The sequence below is a fragment of the Thamnophis elegans genome, chromosome 9, assembly GCF_009769535.1.
Source record: "Thamnophis elegans isolate rThaEle1 chromosome 9, rThaEle1.pri, whole genome shotgun sequence".
Classification (NCBI taxonomy): domain Eukaryota; kingdom Metazoa; phylum Chordata; class Lepidosauria; order Squamata; family Colubridae; genus Thamnophis; species Thamnophis elegans.
The window spans coordinates 26,653,430-26,673,912 of record NC_045549.1 but is presented as its reverse complement, the minus strand read 5'-3'; the positions used below and the strand labels follow the sequence as shown (position 1 = coordinate 26,673,912).

General features: G+C 37.8%; 1 protein-coding gene across 1 annotated transcript in view; it reads right to left on the bottom strand.

The window, feature by feature from the left end:
* The window catches only part of ANK2 (ankyrin 2), a 187,696-nt gene that overhangs the window by 101,689 nt on the left and 65,524 nt on the right, over nucleotides 1–20,483 (bottom strand). The window contains 6 exon segments of the mRNA XM_032224365.1: nucleotides 1,200–1,298; nucleotides 2,300–2,323; nucleotides 2,978–3,163; nucleotides 6,921–7,019; nucleotides 13,640–13,738; nucleotides 14,549–14,647. Of these exon segments, the coding sequence (XP_032080256.1) occupies nucleotides 1,200–1,298; nucleotides 2,300–2,323; nucleotides 2,978–3,163; nucleotides 6,921–7,019; nucleotides 13,640–13,738; nucleotides 14,549–14,647 (606 nt within the window).

The following is a 20,483-nucleotide window of genomic DNA, read 5'->3' as shown; positions in this document are numbered from 1 at the left end:
GCAAAAAACTGCCCATTTTTGGCTCATTTCTGCCCTCCCCAGCCCCCAGGAATCTCTGAAAGCCTTCATAAGGCTATGCACAGCCATTTTGGTGAAGGGCAGGGCTTCAGGAGGCAAAAAATGCTGTATTCGGTGTATAAGACACACCCAGATTTTTAGCCTCTTTTTAGAGGAAAAAATATATTAATACAGGTAATCTTCGACTTACAGCAGTTTGTCAAAGTTACAATGGCACTGAAAATGGCAGCAAATAGGCCAGAGAGAAGAACTTGTGGGCCCAATTCCCTCAGAAGCCATTAGGACCCAGGAATAAATCCTGTAACCTTTGCACCAAGCACCAAATTTGTCAATTTAAGATTTAGAATAGCCAATAAATCAAATCACAACTTATCACCAATTAATCCTACTTTTAACTATTAAATCTGTCAGAGAGATCACCAGACACAGCTAGTCCAATGGAAACGGACTGAGTCTCAGCTGGAGAGGCTAGCAAGAAAGGTGGGACTTGTCAATTTGGTAGACCCAGTCCTATTGGATACTGTCTGGAATACCCATGTCTGGATGATATCTCCACCTACTAGGAGAAGAGTGACTTATGACCATTTTTACACGACTATTGCAGCATCCCCATGGTCATGTGATCAAAATTCAGACACTTGGCAACTGACTCATATTTATGATGGTTGCAATGTTCTGAGGGCTCATGCAATGACCTTTTGACAAGCATAGTCAATGAGGAAGTCAGATTCACTTAACAACTTTGTTACTAATTTAACTGCAGAATTCACTTAACAGCTGTGGTAAGAAAGGTTGTAAAATGGGGCAAATCTCGTTTAACAATTGTCTCACTTAACAGCATAAATGTTGGGCTCAATTGTGATCATAAATTGAGAATTACCCGTGTTAGATATATTTTTTGTTCATTTATAGTGGTATCCTATAAAAATATAATGAATGCATTACAGTCAACTATTTTCCAACTATGAAACATGATATTATTTCTTAGGGAAAGAGGAATGAAGAATCATTGCCTTTAAATAAACACATCTGTGAATAGATTTACTGCTTCCTTTCCTTCCTTATTTCCTTTCCTCTCTTATTTCCTTCCTTGTTTTCTTCTTTCCTTTTCAATATATTTAATGAAAATTTCCTTGAAAATTCACTGTTATTTCTATGTGCAGAAGATGAGAACGCATTACCCTTGCTGTGAAGTCTACAACAGCTCCTCGGTTGAGTAGAAGTGTTGCTACATTAACATTTCCATAATGTGCCGCTATGTGCAAAGGTGTGAAGCCACTCTGCAAAAATAAAACAGTCCTAATTAGAAAATCCAGTTCTTTTAGTTTACACAAGACAATAGTTACTAAAATTTGAACACTATAAGCCAGAATTACTCTCCTGGATAATTCTAATTGTACAAGAATTAAATATTATGGTTTCTTATTTGCTCATTTCATTATTTATTCATTTTTCTTGGTTCAGATGCAAAATTCATTTTCTCCATTTTTGGAGAAAAAATATTTTTAAATACTTCTTAGCAAGTACTGTATCAAATTCTGCCATGCTACTTGTTGACTCTCCATATAATTTAGAAAGTGAGGGACATTGCTAACAAAATATGGATCCAAGAGTTGATAAACTATAGATGTCCATGCTTAGTTAGCCATCTTCTATGGCTAATTTCCATGGTTATCTACAGAAAGCAGTTCTGTGAAAGTAAGGGGTAGCTTCTGTTAAGTGCTTTCAATATCCAATTGTTGACATTTTATCATTTTTTCTTCAAGAAAATAGAATCTGAGCTCTGCTGAGCTGGGAATACTTTTAAATTGGAACAGAGTTCCACTGATTTCAGTATATTAAATTGCCCAGCTCTTGAAAACATAATAAATTATGAAGAGGGGAAAGAATTTAAAAAATTTTAAAATGCCATTTGCAAGCAACAAACAATCCAAACCAATTGTGCAGATGAATATTTTGGAATGGATTTACACTGCTACAGAAATAAATTCATGTTACAGGCAATTGTTCTGTACTTAATAATTCCTCTGCAGGCCTACTATTTTAGTTCTCTATTCTATTATGAAAAACAAATACAAAAATATTGAGCATCTCAAAACCAAAAAAAACCAAAACAAAATAAAAAAGATGAGACAGAATATATTTCTGCCAAGAGTACATAAAAATGAAATGTGATACACTCTGAACTGAATGTAATGGCGGTGGCAGGGGTCAGGGGGATGAAATGATTTTCAACAAAGAGCTGGCAAGAATAGGTTAACAAAACTGTTGGTTTTGGTACCTCAGTTGTTCTATTCACCATCATCTGTTGAAGCATGTTTTGGAGAAAAGAGGAAAGATATTACAGATTGGTAGAATGACAGAAAGCTCACTTGTTCACTAAAATGAATTACATTCTTGTTACTGGGGAAAAACTCCTGATACGAATGATTAATTTTTAATGTCATTGTATGGAATCTCACATTTCCATAGATTACACAGCCCAAAACCTACTTAACAACAATAACAACACTACTGTTTAACAGTTGTTTCCCCCCTAGTAAATAATCAAATTTTATATTTCAGATGTAAAGCACAGTATGAATTGTATTATATTTTCAAAGATAAAAAGTACTGAAAAGCTAGCAGGTAATCAACACATGCAGCATGAATGAATTGTGCCTTTAAGTCCATATCTTCTTGCAACTGTAAGAAAAAAGGGAGGGGATGCTGGATCTAATATATTAGTAGCTTTTATAATGTTGTATGCTTATTATCCACATTAAGACAATTTATAAATATGCTGTAGACCATAAATTAATAAATATATGAATAATACAAAAAGCTGCAAATGGTTGCCCTTCCAATCTCACTGGAAAAAGCATTATTTTATCCTGCTCATGGGCTGGGGTGGGGGTGGGGAATCCTTGTAAACATCCTATCTTTGATAGCATTCTGGAAAAAGAGGTAATTTTTGTACCTTAGACTGAACATCAGCATTATGATCATTCTGGAGAAGAAGCGCTGCTGATTTGGTGTCATCTTTTCTGGCAGCAATATGCAGTGCCGGCAGTCGCACTTTCCCCTTGGTGTCATTCTCCAAAAGAACAGCCACAGCCTGATTGTGTCCTTGCTGCAATGCAACTGCTAGTGGAGTGAACCCATCCTGTTAGAATGGAAAGAAAAGAGATGCTGCATTGAACTAGTTTGGGGCTATCTAGGCACGACTACAGGAACCAGGAGTACCACTCAGGTGACCCTGAGGACACAGATAAACCTCCAAGTGCTTCAATGACCCTCTAAAAGGACACAAATGACCAGCTCTCTGCAAGGAATATAAATCCTTCCATTCCCTATTATCCTGTCAGAGCTGAAGTAGCTTCTTGGATGAGAAGTGAAATGTCTTCAAAAGAAAAAGCATAAAAGTCCAGTTGCCTCTTGAAAAAGCACCTTGGTAAACCAGGGAGCTACCCAGGATCGACACTGGATCAGAGGCCGCAAAGGCACAACACGATCCAAAGCCCCAGTGGCCGCCCTAGCTCAGGCTTCCACTAGGGCTTCGGTCGAGTTGTGAGCAAGGGATTCAGGAAAAGTCCCAAGCTCCATCAGGAACCTTTCAGGGTCCATCAGGCGTCTGGGGCGGAAGCATCTAGTCGGTTCTACCTCCCTGCAGTGAGGGGTAGCAGTATGGAAGTCAAGCCTGATGAGGAAATGATCCAATTATGACAACGGTTGGATAGAATATCCCCTAAATCTAGATCATTCATCCACTGCCCAGAGACAAAATCAGGTCGTGCGTGTGTCCCCCCATTATGGGTGGGGTCGTGAATTAACTGAGTTAGATCCATAGCAGTCATGGAAGCCACGAACTCCCGAGCTGACTCGGATGTCTCGCCAATGGAAGGCAGATTGAAATCCCCCAGGATCATAAGTCTGGGGAAATCAATTTCTTGTGGTGGTATATCAGGTATTGAAAAGCCAGCCTTTCTATTTATCATTTAGGTGGAAAAATATATTAGATCATTGTAATTAAGAATATCATTTTAAATGTACAGAATGTAGATTTGTTGTATTTCTTAACCTTGAAATACTGAAATTTCAGGAATGTTTCCTAGAAGGACATGTAATAGAATATAAGCAGAGAATATAAGAAATCATGGACATGTTGAATTATGCAACATAATACCGACTATGGCTGGAATTCATGTGATACATAAAAGGAGACAGTATGAAAATGCTGAAGCCAAAATGCCTTGTGGCGTTCTTTAAAAGGATAAAGAAGAGTGCAGATGGTTTATCATCTTCAGATGTGTTTCTTTCCTCTGGAAACTGGGAACAGAATATTAAAACAGGTCTACCTGTAACTTGCCTTTTTTTACATACACACACATCCCAGCAAGTGCCACTATGTGCAAAGCCTTCCTTCTATTCACATTTAAAATGAATTACAATCTAACAAAAAGGAAGTGTTACAACACCCAAAAGCTATTAATGGGATTCCTGATTTGGACCACAATTTTGGTTGGTATGGCCCAGCAAGCACCAGTATGTGTAAATCTTCCCTTATGCTGCCATTCAAAACAAACTGCAATATAGCAAAAGAGGTTTTAGGACAACAGAAGCTAATAATGAACTGTTGGTTTGGGGTTATATACTTTCCTCTGTTTAAAGAAGACAGGAAGTGAAATGGTTTCACTCCAAATCTAGAAATACTCAGTAGTGCCTGTTAATAAAGTAGGTGGTTTTAGAACTAATACAGAAAAAGTGTTATCAATCTCATCCTGTTCCATGTATGCACTTAAAATAGAATAAAACAACTGCTACTCATTCTTAGCATAATATGAGTGCACTATCAATTTCATATCCTCCCAAGAAATAAATTAATGTATGTGGGGAGATAACCATGCAATGCTGTATGTTATCACCATCACCATCATCAAACAGAGAAATGTAGGCACCAAGATCATCTAGTGATTCATTCATTTGCACTGTTGTTTCTGCCCAGTTGCTTAGTAACCACACGATGCTCCATATCCAGCAAAACTGCAATGGGAACATGGCTTCTGTCCATCCCAGCAACAAAAAGCTGCAATGTAACATGACCTCAATCCGCTCCAGGAGCAGAAAGGATTATTTTAAAAGCCACTGTCAAACGGAACAGTATCCGCCCAATGAAAGGATAGCAAAACAGCTGTTGACAAAGGCAAGCTTGGCTCCTCTATTAAATACCGTACTATCTTGGATACCCTGCAGTGGGATCACTGCATACCAAGAAAGGTGACAAATTAAAAAACCAATAAGGCAGTGGTTCCCAAACTTGGCAACTTTAAGACTTGTGGACTTCAACTTCAGCTCTGCTGGCTGGAGAATTCTGGGAGTTGAAGCCCACAAGTCTTAAAGTTGCCAAGTTTGGGAACCACTGCAATAAGGGATTGTATCATATTACACAAATGCTAAAGGTAGAAGGTTGCTTTGTAAATAAATTTATTCATGAATGAGCACCTTTGCAATGTTAAATGTTATCATTGCACTGCAGTATCAAAAAAGTTGGGAAATATTTAACCTAGAAATTTGGAAGGCATAATGAGAACAAGATAGTTTGCAAAGATAGAAATATATCAGGAATTTTAAACTAAAGTTACCATATTTATCTTTTTCCTAATCATGATTTTAATTGCTTTGGCATACATGTAGTCCTTGGTTTTGGTTTTGGTTTGGTTTTATTAACACTTATAGGCCGCCCTTTTCCCTGAGGGGACTCAGGGCGGCTTACATAAAATCAAGGGAGGGATATACAAACAATAACACAGACAGCATAGAATAAAATAATGAGCAACATTCATTCATCATTCGGGTGGGGGCAATTATCTTTGTCCCCAGGCCTGACGGGCTAGCCAGGTCTTAAGGGCTGTGCGGAAGGCCTGGACGGTGGTGAGGGTACGAATCTCCATGGGGAGATCATTCCAAAGGGTCGGAGCTACTACTGAGAAGGCTCTCCTCCTTGTAGTTGCCAGCCGGCACTGGCTGGCAGATGGGACTCGGAGGAGGCCTAATCTATGAGATCTAATTGGTCGCAGGGAGGTAATTGGCAGAAGGCGGTCTCTCAAGTACGCAGATCCACTACCATGGAGGGCTTTATGGGTGACAAGTAGCACCTTGAAGCGCACCCGGAGATCGACAGGTAGCCAGCGCAGCTCGCGGAGGATAGGTGTTATGTGGATGAACCGAGGTGCACCCACGATCGCTCGCGCGGCTGCGTTCTGGACTAGCTGAAGTCGCCGGATGCTCTTCAAGGGCAGCCCCATGTAGAGCACATTGCAGTATTCCAGCCTAGAGATCACAAGGGCCCGAGTGACTGTTGTGAGAGCCTCCCGATTCAGGTACTTACCTCACTAAATGAACTTACAACAGTTCATTTAGTGAGCTTTTGAAGTTACAAGAGGATTGAAAAATGAGACTTATGACAGTTTATGACACTTATGACAGTTGCAGCATCCTCGTGGTCACATGATTAAAATTCAAATGCTTGGCAACTGACTCATATTTATGACAGTTGCAGTGTCCTAGATCACGTGATCACCTTCTGTGATCTTCTGACAAGCAAAGTCAATGGGGAAGCCAGGTTCACTTAATACTATTGTTACTAACGTAACAATTTTAGAGATTCATATAACAACTTTGCAAGAAAAAGCATAAAATGGGGCAAAACTCATTTCAAAAATGTTTTATAAATGTTGGGCTTAATTGTGGTCATAAGTCAAGGACTAGCTATATCATTTTCTCTATTTTTTATAATGCTTACTCTGAAAGAGAATTGAAGGTTGGATATGATTTGTGTTTCCAGAAAACCAGGATAATGTAGGAACCATGATTTTAAAGAAAAGGGCAAGCAGAGGAGGAGGAAGAAGATCTGAATACTGTACCTCAGTAGCAGTGCTCTGATTGGCTCCATTTTCCAAAAGATATTTTACTACATCGATATGGTTTTCCTGCGCTGCCATGTAGAGGGGTGTGAAGCCATTCTAAGGGAAAATAAAGTAATATACAAGCCATAAATATTAAAAACCAAAGCAACTTACACACAAAATAATGTGATTTGTGAAGCCAGCTCAAATAGAATCCAAAGAAAAAACAAATAAAACCTTCTACTGAAGAACTCAATTCTAAGAAATATCAGGTACATTCAAAATCATCTTTTGGCAAACTATTTTAAAGCTTGTACCTTTTTAAACATTTAATTTATTAACGTAAATATATTTGAGCCCTATTAAATAAGTATTAAGCATGAAACATGAGATTGTAGTGACTTTATGTGGTTTTGTAAAGCTTAATATACCCTCCATATTCTTTATGCAGCACTTAAGTTAATTTAGGATGTACTGCAAGAATTAGGATTTTCAAATAAATAATGTAAAAGTTATAATATTTATGAAGAAAAGAAGAAAACTATTATTTATTTATTGTATAATTAAAAGTAACTCACTGTCTAACATAGAACAGTGACCTTAATCATGGCAGATTTATGGACTGGAACAATATATATTCCATGGCACTATAATATAAGGAAAAACTGTTTTGATTATAACAGGGCTGCAAAAGAACTTTTACAACTTGATATCCTAACCAGGAGTCAAAAATGTGAACTCAGGACTTAAAGGGAGTGCAAGATTGATATTTTTAAGGAATGCTTTGAAGAATAATACAATTTACCCTAAGTATCAGATTTAATTCTTATAATGCCACAGTTTACAAAATAGAGTCGTGAGCAGGCTATTAACAGAGGAAAATAAAACATTTGTTGCTTGCATTTTATGTATATATTTGAAAATGACACTGAAGCATCTCATTAATTAAAAATAGAAACTTTTTTTTGTTTAATTCATCCAAGAATAAAACCTAAAGCAATATTTGCAATACACATGTTATTGGTTTTGAGAGCATCTCATTAAGTTATATAGAAGCAGTACTCTGTATATTTTAATATATTTTTAATTCAAATGTGAATATAGTTTTAAATTATTCACTGTGCAGAGCATATAACATAATAATTCAGAACAGCTTGATGGATTTGTATTATGGTTTTTGAACACTAAGTCTTGCTATTTTTGTTTCAGGATTATTACATAGTTCTTCACTTTGTTTTGAGGTCAGCTTGCATTTCCTGGAAATGCATAACATTATGATAATAAAAATGAATCATTAAACAAATTCTGTTTGTCATGCCATTTCACTTTTAGCTACCATATGAGCTCAATTTTTAAAAAAACCTCAACCAGTCAGCATGTGTGATATGAAGTGCAACCTTAATGTACCATAAAAAGACGCAGATTTACACAGACATTCATTTTAATGTATAAATATCAATCAGAAAACAAAGAAATTGTATTTGCAAACCAAACTGGACTTCAAATAGCTTCAAATATGAGAATATTTATAGAAAGACTGCAGCTCCAACCACGCTTTACTCACACAAACATGAAGCCGAAAACAGCAGCCTGAAGATGACAAGTGAGACCTCGCCGAAACGTTGCCAAGACAATCTCAATCTTACACGGGAAAAGACCCGAATACAACAAGACCAGCATATATTGGTCTTGTGTATATATATGTTGCAATTGTGCTGATAAATAAAAAGGGAGACTAGTATAGATCTATTTCAAGCTATTTAGCCCTATTTAGCCATGGCTAGCTGATGAGAGCTAAACAGCTTGAAATAGATTTATACTAGTCTCCCTTTATTTATTTATCAGCACAATTGCAACACAAATGTAACAAAGGCAACATTAAAAAACAATGGCTTTCTGCCTGGATGGCTCCCAGAATGAGCCAATAGACAGGGAAGCAGTATGCTCCCTCCCATTTTGGACATACCAGGGGTTGTGACACAATACATATATACACACATACATTTTTGGAAATCTTAATTGTTACCAAAAGTAATCAAAAGAAATTGCAATGATTTACTATTAAATCAGTAAGCAGTAAATTCCAAAAACAGCCTACATTTACCTCCTGATTTCTTCCTAACATTAAATTTCAGTTGCAAGGGTATAATAATGTTCTACAATGCCTGACATTAAATGGCTGAGACAATCATTATTTTCTGAATCAACTGTATGTGGATCAAAATTCAAAAACTGAACATCTGTTATAGTGACTACAGTCAGTGCCTAGAACATTAAGTGCTACCAATAACTGAGCTGAAAAAATGGAATGATTATTTCATCTGGGGAAGATTTATTTTGCTTTTCTATGGAATTACAATTCAATTTTTCTTTAAAATGCTTTTGAAAGTTAATTGAAACTTGCATTTCTTTTTCATTTTTGAATTAAATAAACTTTAATTACTAATCTTTTTTTTACTGTATGGCAAAAATATATTGAACTTGAATATATATGGCATACATATGCCATACTAAACAAAGATTAGTAATTAAAGTTTATTTAATTAAAAAATGAAAAAGAAAAGGCAAGTTTCTTGACCTTCAGTAAATTTATCATAACTTTCCCCAATGAAAGAAAGAAGAACAGAAGGATAAAATTGGTCCATATTTACTTCCAAAATCCAAAACAAAAGGAAAAAATGGACATCATCATACCATTTTTAAATGGTTGTCAATTTGCTTCTGAGTGCCATTGAAGGTGCTGGTTATCACATATACAGAGCCTGGGGCCTGTTACTGTCTTCCACAGTTTTTCCCTTTGCTTTGGCAAGATTAGTGTGTTCAGGATCCATTGATTAAACAATGCCATTTTTGTGAACCCAGAAGGGCCACTTCTCTGTAGCAACACTTGTCCTCTGGAATGAGGTCTCCATTCAAGACACACACACACACAAGGACTGAAATGTGGAGCCCTTTCTGATGCTTTCTGAGCTTAAAGGTTAAAGTTTTAGGGGTTTGGGGATGAAACCACGGAGTCAGGTAGTGCATTCCAGGCATTGACCATTCTGTTGCTGAAGTTGTATTTTCTGTAATCGAATTTGGAGCAGTTTACCTTAAGTTTGTATCTATTGTGTGCTCGTGTATTATTGCGGTTAAAGCTGAAGTAGTCACTGACAGTAGGATATTGTAGCAGATAATTTTGTGTACTATGCTCAGATCAGTTATTTTGCGTGTTGTTTTTGTGGGAGGGATTTGTTTGTATTGGTTCTTATTTATAAAGGTTTTTTAACTATTTGTAAACCACCCATGATCACTGGCATGCAAATTTAACAAATTATTATTGATGTACATTTGTGTTAATATTAATGTATGGTGTAGTGATCCAGCAAAGCAGACATTTAAACCACTTTCTATTCTTCCATTTCTCCATGATACTATGCCATGGAATTTATTCATAATATTTACATATATTAATGTTGTGCAGGCATGCAATTGATATATGCAAGTATGTTGCCATTAATATACTATTGCAAAAAATAAATACAATTGTGTTTCTGGAAGATGCTGTTCTATTCTTTCTTTGATTTCTCTTCCTTTGTCATGCAGTTCCTTTGCATAATATGAATCTTCAGTGAGTCTTTCTATTATGTAACACTGCTGCCTGTGAAGCAGCAAAAAATATGTAGGATCCAAATCTACACAACATGGATTTAATACATATGCTCATGCTTATTTACAAAGTTGAAGTCCGTTCCCAATGATGTTTAGGGTAGTCCAGCTGACCACAAGCATATTAGTATCATTAAAGTGTATATTTGTGTACTTTATAATATACTTTGTTTATAGATTCATGTATTTGTACATAGTATACATCCCATACTAAATATACTATGTTGGTTTAAGCTCAAAAGCTTAAAATACAATTATTTTTAAACCTCAGTTACCTGAAAGTTGCCTAGACAATGTACAATTTTAAAGAACTTCTTCATAAAAATCAAGAAACAATGTAAAACAATAGAACACTAATAAGGTAAAGGTAAAGGTTCCCCTCGCACATATGTGCTAGTTGCTCCCAACTCTAGGGGGTGGTGTTCATGCTCAGTTAAAAGCCAAAGAGCCAGTACTGTCTGAAGATGTCTCCATGGTCATGTGGCCCGCATGACTAAACGCTGAAGGTGCACGAAATGCTTTTACCTTCCAACCAAAGGTATTTCCTATTTTTCTTCTTGCATTTTTACGTGCTTTTGAACTGCTATGTTGCCAGAAGCTGGGACAAATAATGGGAGCCTACCCTATTACATGGCGCTAGAGATTCGAACTGCTGACCTTTCTGATCGACAAGCTCACCATCCTAGCCACTGACCCACTGCGTCCCAATAGAACACTAATAGAACCACATTAAAATTAAAATGGGACAAAATATAATACAGCCTTAAAATCCTAATTTATATCACAGTAACAAAGTTTCTAAGGTGAGAGAGCTCAGTTTTGACTACCTACTAAGCTAGTTTCAATCTACGGTAGAACATGACTAACAATAAATTAGACAACACTTCACAAATATGGAAGACGCCATTCTAGTATTCCAGCAACAAATGATTTAGGGATTTAGCAACAAAATAGCAGTTTGAAAACCATTCAAACTGGGAATTGTTTATTATAATGCATGACCAAAATCTAGTTATCAGATTTTACGTAAGTATATCTTACCAATGTTTAACTGTTCAAAGATAGATTCTACCTAGATAATGTGGGGTTTTGTTCATTTGTTTTTGGGCCTTCAAGTCAGTGTTGACTCCTGGTGACTGCTTGGAGAACCCCTGAATTTTTGTTGGGAAGGTTTGTTTGGAGGTGCTTAGCCATCACTTCCTTCCTAGGAATGAGAATGACTGGCCCAGGGTTATGCAGTTGGCTTCATGCCCAAGGCAAAACTAGAACTCATGGTCTCTTTCTTTTATGATGCTTTAACCACTATACCAAACTGGCATTATGGGAAAAACATTTTGAGGGCCAAGAGCTGCCCTTAATATTGTATGAAGCATACCAGCGAAGTATAACTTTGCACAATGTTCTGCAAAGTTATAGTCCCCAAGGTACTTAATTTTAACTTAATTTTAGAGCCATCGCAGATAATTTTTAGCAAATTACACCGGTGGATTTGGATAGAATTCCAAGGATGATACAAAAGAAGCCATCTACATATATAAACTTTGGCTTCAACTTGTCCACCTATAAATAGCCTAAGCAGAATCTAATCATAATAATGTATGCAGGGTTTTTTTTGCTGAAAGGACTCTAATTCAGCTTTTAAAAATTAACATTCCTTGATTAACTTCCCAGCTATTCCAACATTTGAAACAGCTTATCAACCATAAGGGAAGAGGGGAGAGCTCAGCCTTTAGATTTTGATGCTCTTTAGACCAGCAGTCCCCAACCTTTCCAGCTTGGTGGATTGGCAGGGAGGAGGGGATGGTTCCATTGATTGGTGTTTTGGAGTCTGCCGCTTTTACAAATGAAGCTTCGCACGTGCGTGGCCACCGCTCATGTAAGTGGAGCTGCACTCATGCTCACCTGCTAGTAGTGCGGCCCAGTTCCGAAGAGGCTGTGGCTTGGTAGAGGGCCACAGCCCAGGAATTGGAGACATTTGCCTTAGACTATCCATACTAATATTATGCAGGCATTAAATCAGTGTGTACATAAGTTTGTTTCTAAATGTATTGTATGCAATTTCCCAAGTATATGCCAACCATGTGGGATAATTTGAGATTGCTTTGACATGGGGAACATGATCATTGCACATTAATACTGTAAAAATACTGATGCATATAGAAATGCCTTCATATGCTTTGAAGGAAACACATACTTTAAACCTGATATACATTGAGGCCCTTTTATAAGATGAACCTCAGTAGCATTATGCACAGATTAGGAATTTTCATCTGATTATAGATGCCCCTTTATTTAAAGATTTGTCAGTTCTTTCTGTTCTTTCCCTCCCTCAAGAACAGGAGGCCTCTTCTGTTTTGCTGGTGTGAGTCAGCAATTACAAAAATAGATCAAAGAATACTGTCTTAGATACCAAGGCATTTCCTGAATATAACGCGGTGGGTGACTAGGAAAGCATTATTCTAGATGCTATCTTGTAGTTATGGCTTGTGAATAATCACTCCTTGTTATTATGGTAAAACTTTAGATTTTAGAGAAAATAAAAACATAATAATGCTATAGTTTAAATCTGTATTTTACATTGCAAAGATATAGTTATTAAGCATGTCCTTCCTAGGATGGAGAGGCAAAAAAATTAGAAGCATATTCTTTGGTCACTTCTATTGATGGTTCCTTGTTAATTAGACATACAACTGTGCATGAACTAATTTCTAACATTTTTAGGAATGATTAAAAATGCTATTGTGTTACTAAGACATTTTAAAGCTAAATCTAAAATTTAGGGATGGGGATTGGCTATCTTATGCTTGATATGTTGCAAAATGGCGACTGCTTTTGCAGAAGGATATGTGAATACCAGATTATAAAGGATAGTTTAAATAATCTGGAAATGATTATTTGATATTATTGATGATAATATGCATCATTTATAAAATAGTTTATTTAGTTGCATCTGCTGGAAATTGTTAACATCAATCACAATACTGAATAAACTGTGTACTTTTCTATATATATCAACAATTAATCTTCAGACAATTTTTATATAAAGTGCACATATATGTGCAGAAAGTTGCACATATATGTCAACTTACCTGAGACTGTGCATTAATATTAGCTCCTTCCTTAACTAGAACTTTGACCACTTCAGCCTGTCCCGCCAAGGAGGCAATATGTAGTGCGGTATTTCCCTTCTGCTTTGCACAAAATAAAAAGTACACATTAATTTAACTTGTACCTAGAATTCAGAGCAACATACAGTACAATCTCTATAATATCAATAAAAATATGAATTAAATGTTGAAATTTCTCCATTATAAAATGTTCAATATCTTCCATTTCCTTTAAAATCTGATTTAAATTAAGATTATCGAAACACATTTCTAGGAAAGCAATATACTTATTCTTTTTAAAAAATCAGTACTGTTGGTAGGCATTTCATTAGGAAGCATCACAATTTGGGAATAATTTACTTAAATAGTTGTTTCTAATTATGAAATTCTGTCAACAACATGAACATTGAAATATAGTTATGCACACCAATTCCTAATAAACCAAAAGAATTGAACTACTTTAGAATATCCGCTGAAAGAAAACAACAGTTCTAATCCATAATGAAATAAATTATTCTATCAGCTGCACATAAGAAGAAGCAGGAAATGGGGGAACAAATGAGTTTATATTTGTTTCAGGCTTGTTCTGCCTGTCTTGGTTAAATATTAAATCCTGATTTTAGTATAATAAATCCAAAACAATCATTACTTGCAATAAGTCTTGCAAAGTTTTACAGAACTAAAATTGTGATTCATGTGCAGATGAAATTTCATTCAGAATTAGAAAGAGAAAGCAACTTGTAGAAATTATTTGGGAAATATACAAAGGGCATAATTTAGAAATTATGCCTAACTAAACTTCAAATCATTAAAACAATTTACTAATAGATTTTACCATTCACTCTTTTGGGTTAATTATATTTTTCTAAGCACCTGGACAGTAAATAGTACCTTAGTTGCAGAATCAACTGCAGATCCTCTTTCCAGCAATTCCTGAACCAAACCTACGTGGCCTTCTTTGGCAGCCAGGTGTAAGGCATTAAGTCCATTCTGTATACAAATAAATTATACTGTTAATTTGGAGGTTACATTGACATGTCAGAATGTCATATTAGGCACACTGTTTCTCAACTTCAGTATAAATCATAGACCTAGCAAAATGGGAGCAATAATTTCCCAGTGTGGAAAATCTATTAAATCAGCATAAAGCAGATACTATCCAAAGCAAGAAAGGAAACAGTCAAATAACATTCATAATTTAGGTGTGTGTGCTTAATTTATCATTTATTTATCTTTCCCAATCTTACAAGAACCTGAAGAATTCAACCAGAAAAACAATATAAATATAGATAACATACATGTAAACATAGAAATTAACTCATTGGTTGCCTATCATCGTACCAAGGGCCAAAGTGCTTTCAAAATAAAATTGTCTTCAGAGTTTTTCAGAAGCAGAAGAGAGTTGGGCCCAGATGCACCCCCATGCAAAGAGGCCCTCAACAAAAATGCCTTACATACAGCACACACAACGTGTACTTTATAAGCCACATATAGATATTGAAACTAGATTGGCAGAATTATATTTGAAAAGGCATTCCTAAATGTATTGTAAGGGAGAGTAAATTCAAATGTATTGAAAGAAATGTTGTTAGTTGTGAAGTCATGTCTGACCCATGCACTCCATGGACAACGTTCCTCCAGGCCTTCCTGTCCTCTACCATCCTCTGGAGTCCATTTAAGCTCATGCCGACTGCTTCAGTGACTCCATCCAGCCACCTCGTTTTCTGTCGTCCCCTTCTTCTTTTCCCCTCAATCTTTCCCAGCATTAGGCTCTTCTCCAGTGAATCCTTCCTTCTCATTAGGTGGCCAAAGTATTTGAGTTTCATCTTCAGGATCTGGCCTTCTAAAGAGCAATCAGGGTTGATTTCTTCTAGGACTGACCAGTTTGATCGCCTTGCAGTCCAAGGGACTCGCAGGTGTCTTCTCCAGCACCATAGTTCAAAGGCCTCAATTCTTTGGCACTCAGCTTTTCTTATGGTCCAACTTGGATGAACTCAATTACAGCAGCAATGGATACACCATCGGAAGATTTGAAGGACCAGATCAGGAACAGCTTAGCTGTGATAACTTATTTATGATTAAGAACTGATTCAGTACATCAATTCTTTGATTTGAATTGATTCAATCCATCAGTTCTTCAGGTATACAGTATAGTGCTTTGCCATATAGGCCTTTCTAGATAATGACTTCCACCACATCCTTAGTGCAACACTTGAGTGACATCAGAATACTGATGACATTTCTTTCAAATTTGTGGATGTGATCTCCCAATAGTTTGTTTGTGTGTGAGTGTGTGTGTGTGTTTGTGTTTCTGTTTGTGTGTGTGTGTGTATATAATTTAAATAGTATTTAAATAGTATGGCATGCAATGGCTGGAATTTTAGGGATATCAGAGAATACTTGAAAACTAACATATTTTGTGGGGAGGATTCTGCATCAATTGCAGAGTGCAGACCGGCAAGCCCATGAAAAGATGTAAATGTAAGTGTTACATGTGCACGCTTTAAATCACATTTCCTTTGATTATAGAACTCTGCATAGATTTGCTATATAGATCACAACTTTGCTAATACATTTATTAGTGTTTAATATGACACAGGACACTATGCACTAAATATATTGAAAAAATACAATAGCTCATTCTGTTGAGACAGTTATGTGGAAGTTATACATATAGTCAAAGGTACTGAGCCTGAAATATATTAACACCACACTACACATACGATTTAGTTGCAATTATCAATGGAATCTGCAAAAGGTCAGTTAAGCACAATCAAATCTATTTAGAAGAGAGACTGGCTAGAAACCAAATACTGCTTAACTGATTAAATGGATCAAAGCAGGAAAAAAGACACTGATGGAAAAAACTCATGTTGATTTTTCTAGGGATCAGAAAACAGAAGATCAGTGTTTTTTGAGCTTTACACTGAAGTGTCCTATTTAATTTTAAGAAAATACTTATAAACCTACAGGAAAGAGATATTTATGAAAAGAAAATAGAAAAATAGTTAAATAATAGCTGTGTCTATCATTGTCTCTTTAAAACTTCAGTATTGCATTTCTTTATATTGTATAACCAAGAATCAGATCTACAATTAAAAGAGGTCACATAGGAAAGTGTGACAGGAATTAAAGCATAACGCAACTAAGTAGTGTTTATTTTACCATGTCCCATTACTATCATTGTAATATGCGTAAAATAAAATTATTTAATCCTTCTTTATCTAAGGATATTTATAAGGGCTACAATTCATTTATGGTAGCGACAATCTCTAAATTTAGAAAATTGTAAACTTCTTGGTTTAAAAAATTATCAGAGCCTGTGCTTTTATTGACATTTTGGGAGTTATATATTACTAACATTCTTTATCTTTTAATTTAATGACAGACAGAGACATGGAGGGGAAGGAGAGACAGAAGTTACTGAGTGTATTTACGCATTTAATTTTTCCTGCAGTTCTTAAAATGTCATTTTAGTGCGCATGTGCAGGACCTGGATGGCTGCCTGGCTTCTCGCTCGATAGAAGCCGGCGAGACAAAAGAAGATCTTAGAAGAGCCTCCGGAGTCCGTGACAACTTTGACATAAGGTCCTGGAAGGGCTGTATTTCGCGGATCGAGTGGGGACTGGCATTTGAACATCAGCCGTCTCCGGTCGCTTTCCTAGCTGTGGATTTGCCGAGGCCTGGAACTGGAACTAGAACTGCTGCGTGGCGCAGAGGAGAGATGGCGGCGGCGCTCTGTTGAACATTGCGTTTTAAATCTTGGATGCTTGCCTTTGATTCTATCTGAGCGGCTGCTTTTCCAACTGGAGTTGAACTTTGTTTCTTTGATTTCATCTATGTGGTGAGCAGTGAGCAGGGGGGATTGGGAGATCTGTTCGATTGAGACCATCTGGAACGGAGTTTTGTGGGATCGGCGGATTCGGCGGCTGGCTGCGCGTACCGCTGCCGTGGCCGTACCTCCCCATCCCCCAATGCCTTGCTCGCCCTCTCCTGCTTCTCCTCTCGCCCCTCTCCTCTCGCCCCTGCGCCCCTGTCGGGTTCTGGCGACCCTGAGTGATCGTGCTGCTCGGAGCGGAGAAGAGGGCGGCACCGTGCTGACATCGCCCATTGCTGAGTCTGTGAGAGGCCTGGACGCCTCCCCCTCCTTTTTTTTCCATCGCAGCCTTTCGGATACCACTCCTGTCCCTCTCCATTACCGGCGAGCCTTACCATCTCCCTACCCAGCATTGACTCTCCTTCGCCTCGGCTGGGGCCATCTGCTCTGGTCATTCTATCTGCCCTCTCTCTGACTGTTTGCTGCCTGCCATAGCTCCAGTTAATTAGGTAGATTTAGTTAGATATATAGGTATAGGTTTAGGTTTATAGTTAGGCATAGATTAGATATAGATTTAGGATATTTTAGGTATAGATTAGATATAGATTTAGGTATAAGTACTGGAGACTGTACCATCTGTGGGTGCTCTCGGCCTTGGGGCAGGGCTAGTGGAGACCGGGGTTGGGGTCGTGGCTAGGGTTGGGGGTAGAGTTAGTGTGGGGGCTAGGGCTAGGCTACGCTTGGATTAGGATTAGGATTAGGCTGGTGTAGGGTTAGAATGGGTGAGCTTAGTTTGGGTTGGTGTTAGTTTTTGGTTTAGGCTTAGAATTAGGATTAGCTTTAGGTTAGGATTAGGTTTAGTAATAGGATAATTAAGGTTGGAATAGGGCTAGGAGTGGTAGATGATGGCAGCCGTAGGAGTCAGGACTTGGCTCTGTAGGAATTGGCGCCCTTTATCCTGTCTTCTGGAGCAGCTCGGGCCAGTCCCAGGCGTTGGCCCCACAGACTCTCCCCCCCCCCCCCCGGATTCTGGACCTTCAGTGGCTTCTGATGTTCCCTCCCAAAGATTGTCCAACTGTTCCATCTCTCAGGCTGGGGGGCGAAATTATACGCCCCTCAGAGAGGGTTCGCAATTTGGGAGTCCTCCTGGACCCACAGCTGACTTTAGAACACCATTTGTCGGCTGTGACCAGGGGGACCTTTGCCCAGGTCCGCCTGGTGCACCAATTGCGACCCTACCTGGATCGGGAGGCCCTTCAGACAGTCACTCATGCCCTTGTGACCTCAAGACTGGATTATTGTAATGTGCTCTACATGGGGCTGCCCTTGAAGAGTGTTCGAAGACTCCAATTAGTCCAGAATGCAGCCGCGCGAGCGATTGTGGGTGCACCAAGGTACACCCACGTTACACCTATCCTCTGCGAGCTGCACTGGCTACCTATTAGTCTCCGAATCCGCTTCAAGGTGCTGGTCGCTACCTATAAAGCCCTACATGGCATCGGGCCTGGGTACCTGAGAGACCGCCTCCTGCCGATTACCTCTCTCAGACCAATTAGATCGCACAGGTTAGGTCTCCTCCGGATTCCATCTGCCAGCCAATGTCGGCTGGCGACTCCCCGGGGGAGGGCCTTCTCTGTTGCAGCTCCGGCCCTCTGGAACGAGCTCCCTGTTGAGATCCGGACCCTTACTACCCTCCAGGCCTTCCGCAAAGCCACCAAGTCCTGGCTGTTCCAGCAGGCTGGGGGGAGCTGAGAAGCATCTACCTCCACAGAAATTGTGAATGTTGGTTTTGTTTTTAATATGTTGTCTTTGTCTCATTCCCCCCTTTCCCTTGTCTTTTGTGAGCCGCCCGGAGTCCTCCGGGAGTGGGCGGCATACAAGACAAATAAATAAATAAATAAATTTTTATGACATATATACATACATACATACATACATACATACATATACATATATATATATACATACATACATATACACACACACACACACACACACACAAAAGGAAGGAGATTATGTAATTTAGGACAATCAAAGGAAAAACCATGTAAAAAATAACTTGCTTGTTTCCATTAATGTGCTCTCAATAAATCTCAACGTGCCCTTCAAATTGTAGAATGTATCATTTGGCTTTAGATACTATATCAAAAGGAATAACACATTCAGTAGATGTTTTCTGATCCAATAATAGGTCAAGATATTCTCCTGTAAGGTTATCCCATTAGAAACAATGGGGTCAGAACTAGAGGGTCACCAGCAGGAGAAAAAGATCTTTCCATTGAAGAAGTAATCTGAGCAGAACTCTACTCAGGAGATATTCTATTGATGGGACCAAATTATGATTTTAACTCACTGAGTTAGCAATAATAATTAGCAATAAACTACCACCGTTATAGCTATAATTGCTTCATATATAGTGAATATCTGTAACAATAGATCTTAGCAAAAGCATTTTGGCAAAGGCCTAAGAGCCTACAATGGTTAACACAGAGTGTGTTAATCTTTCTTTTATCTTTGGAATGTAATCTCAAAAGTAAGTGGAGGGACAAGGAAAAAATAAGCTTGGTGCCCACCTTCGAGAAGAATCAAATGCTACACAAGCCAGAGCTTCTTGGGAGTATGATTCATAGTTAAGGATTTTATTGTCCACTGAAAAACTGATGCTTTGCTTTCCCACATACCTATAAATAAACTAACCAGCCCTTATTCAAAAAGTCAAAAACCTGTTTCGGTGAATTCCTCCACACCCTGAAGAGTAGTACGAAAGTTTAAAATAATCTACTTAATTATTTTGTTTATGTCCTCCTCTTTAAAAAAAAATTTCATAGCACACATATAACATTGATGAGACTATAAACATACTCATGGTTATAGTGGAACATGCTTCTAAAACGCAAGTTGACAGTGTACTGTAGACAGTATATAGACTGATCATCTCAACTGGCATTAATCAACAAGCAAAATCAACAGGAAAAACATTTGTAGATTTGTTCCAAAAAATTGACAATC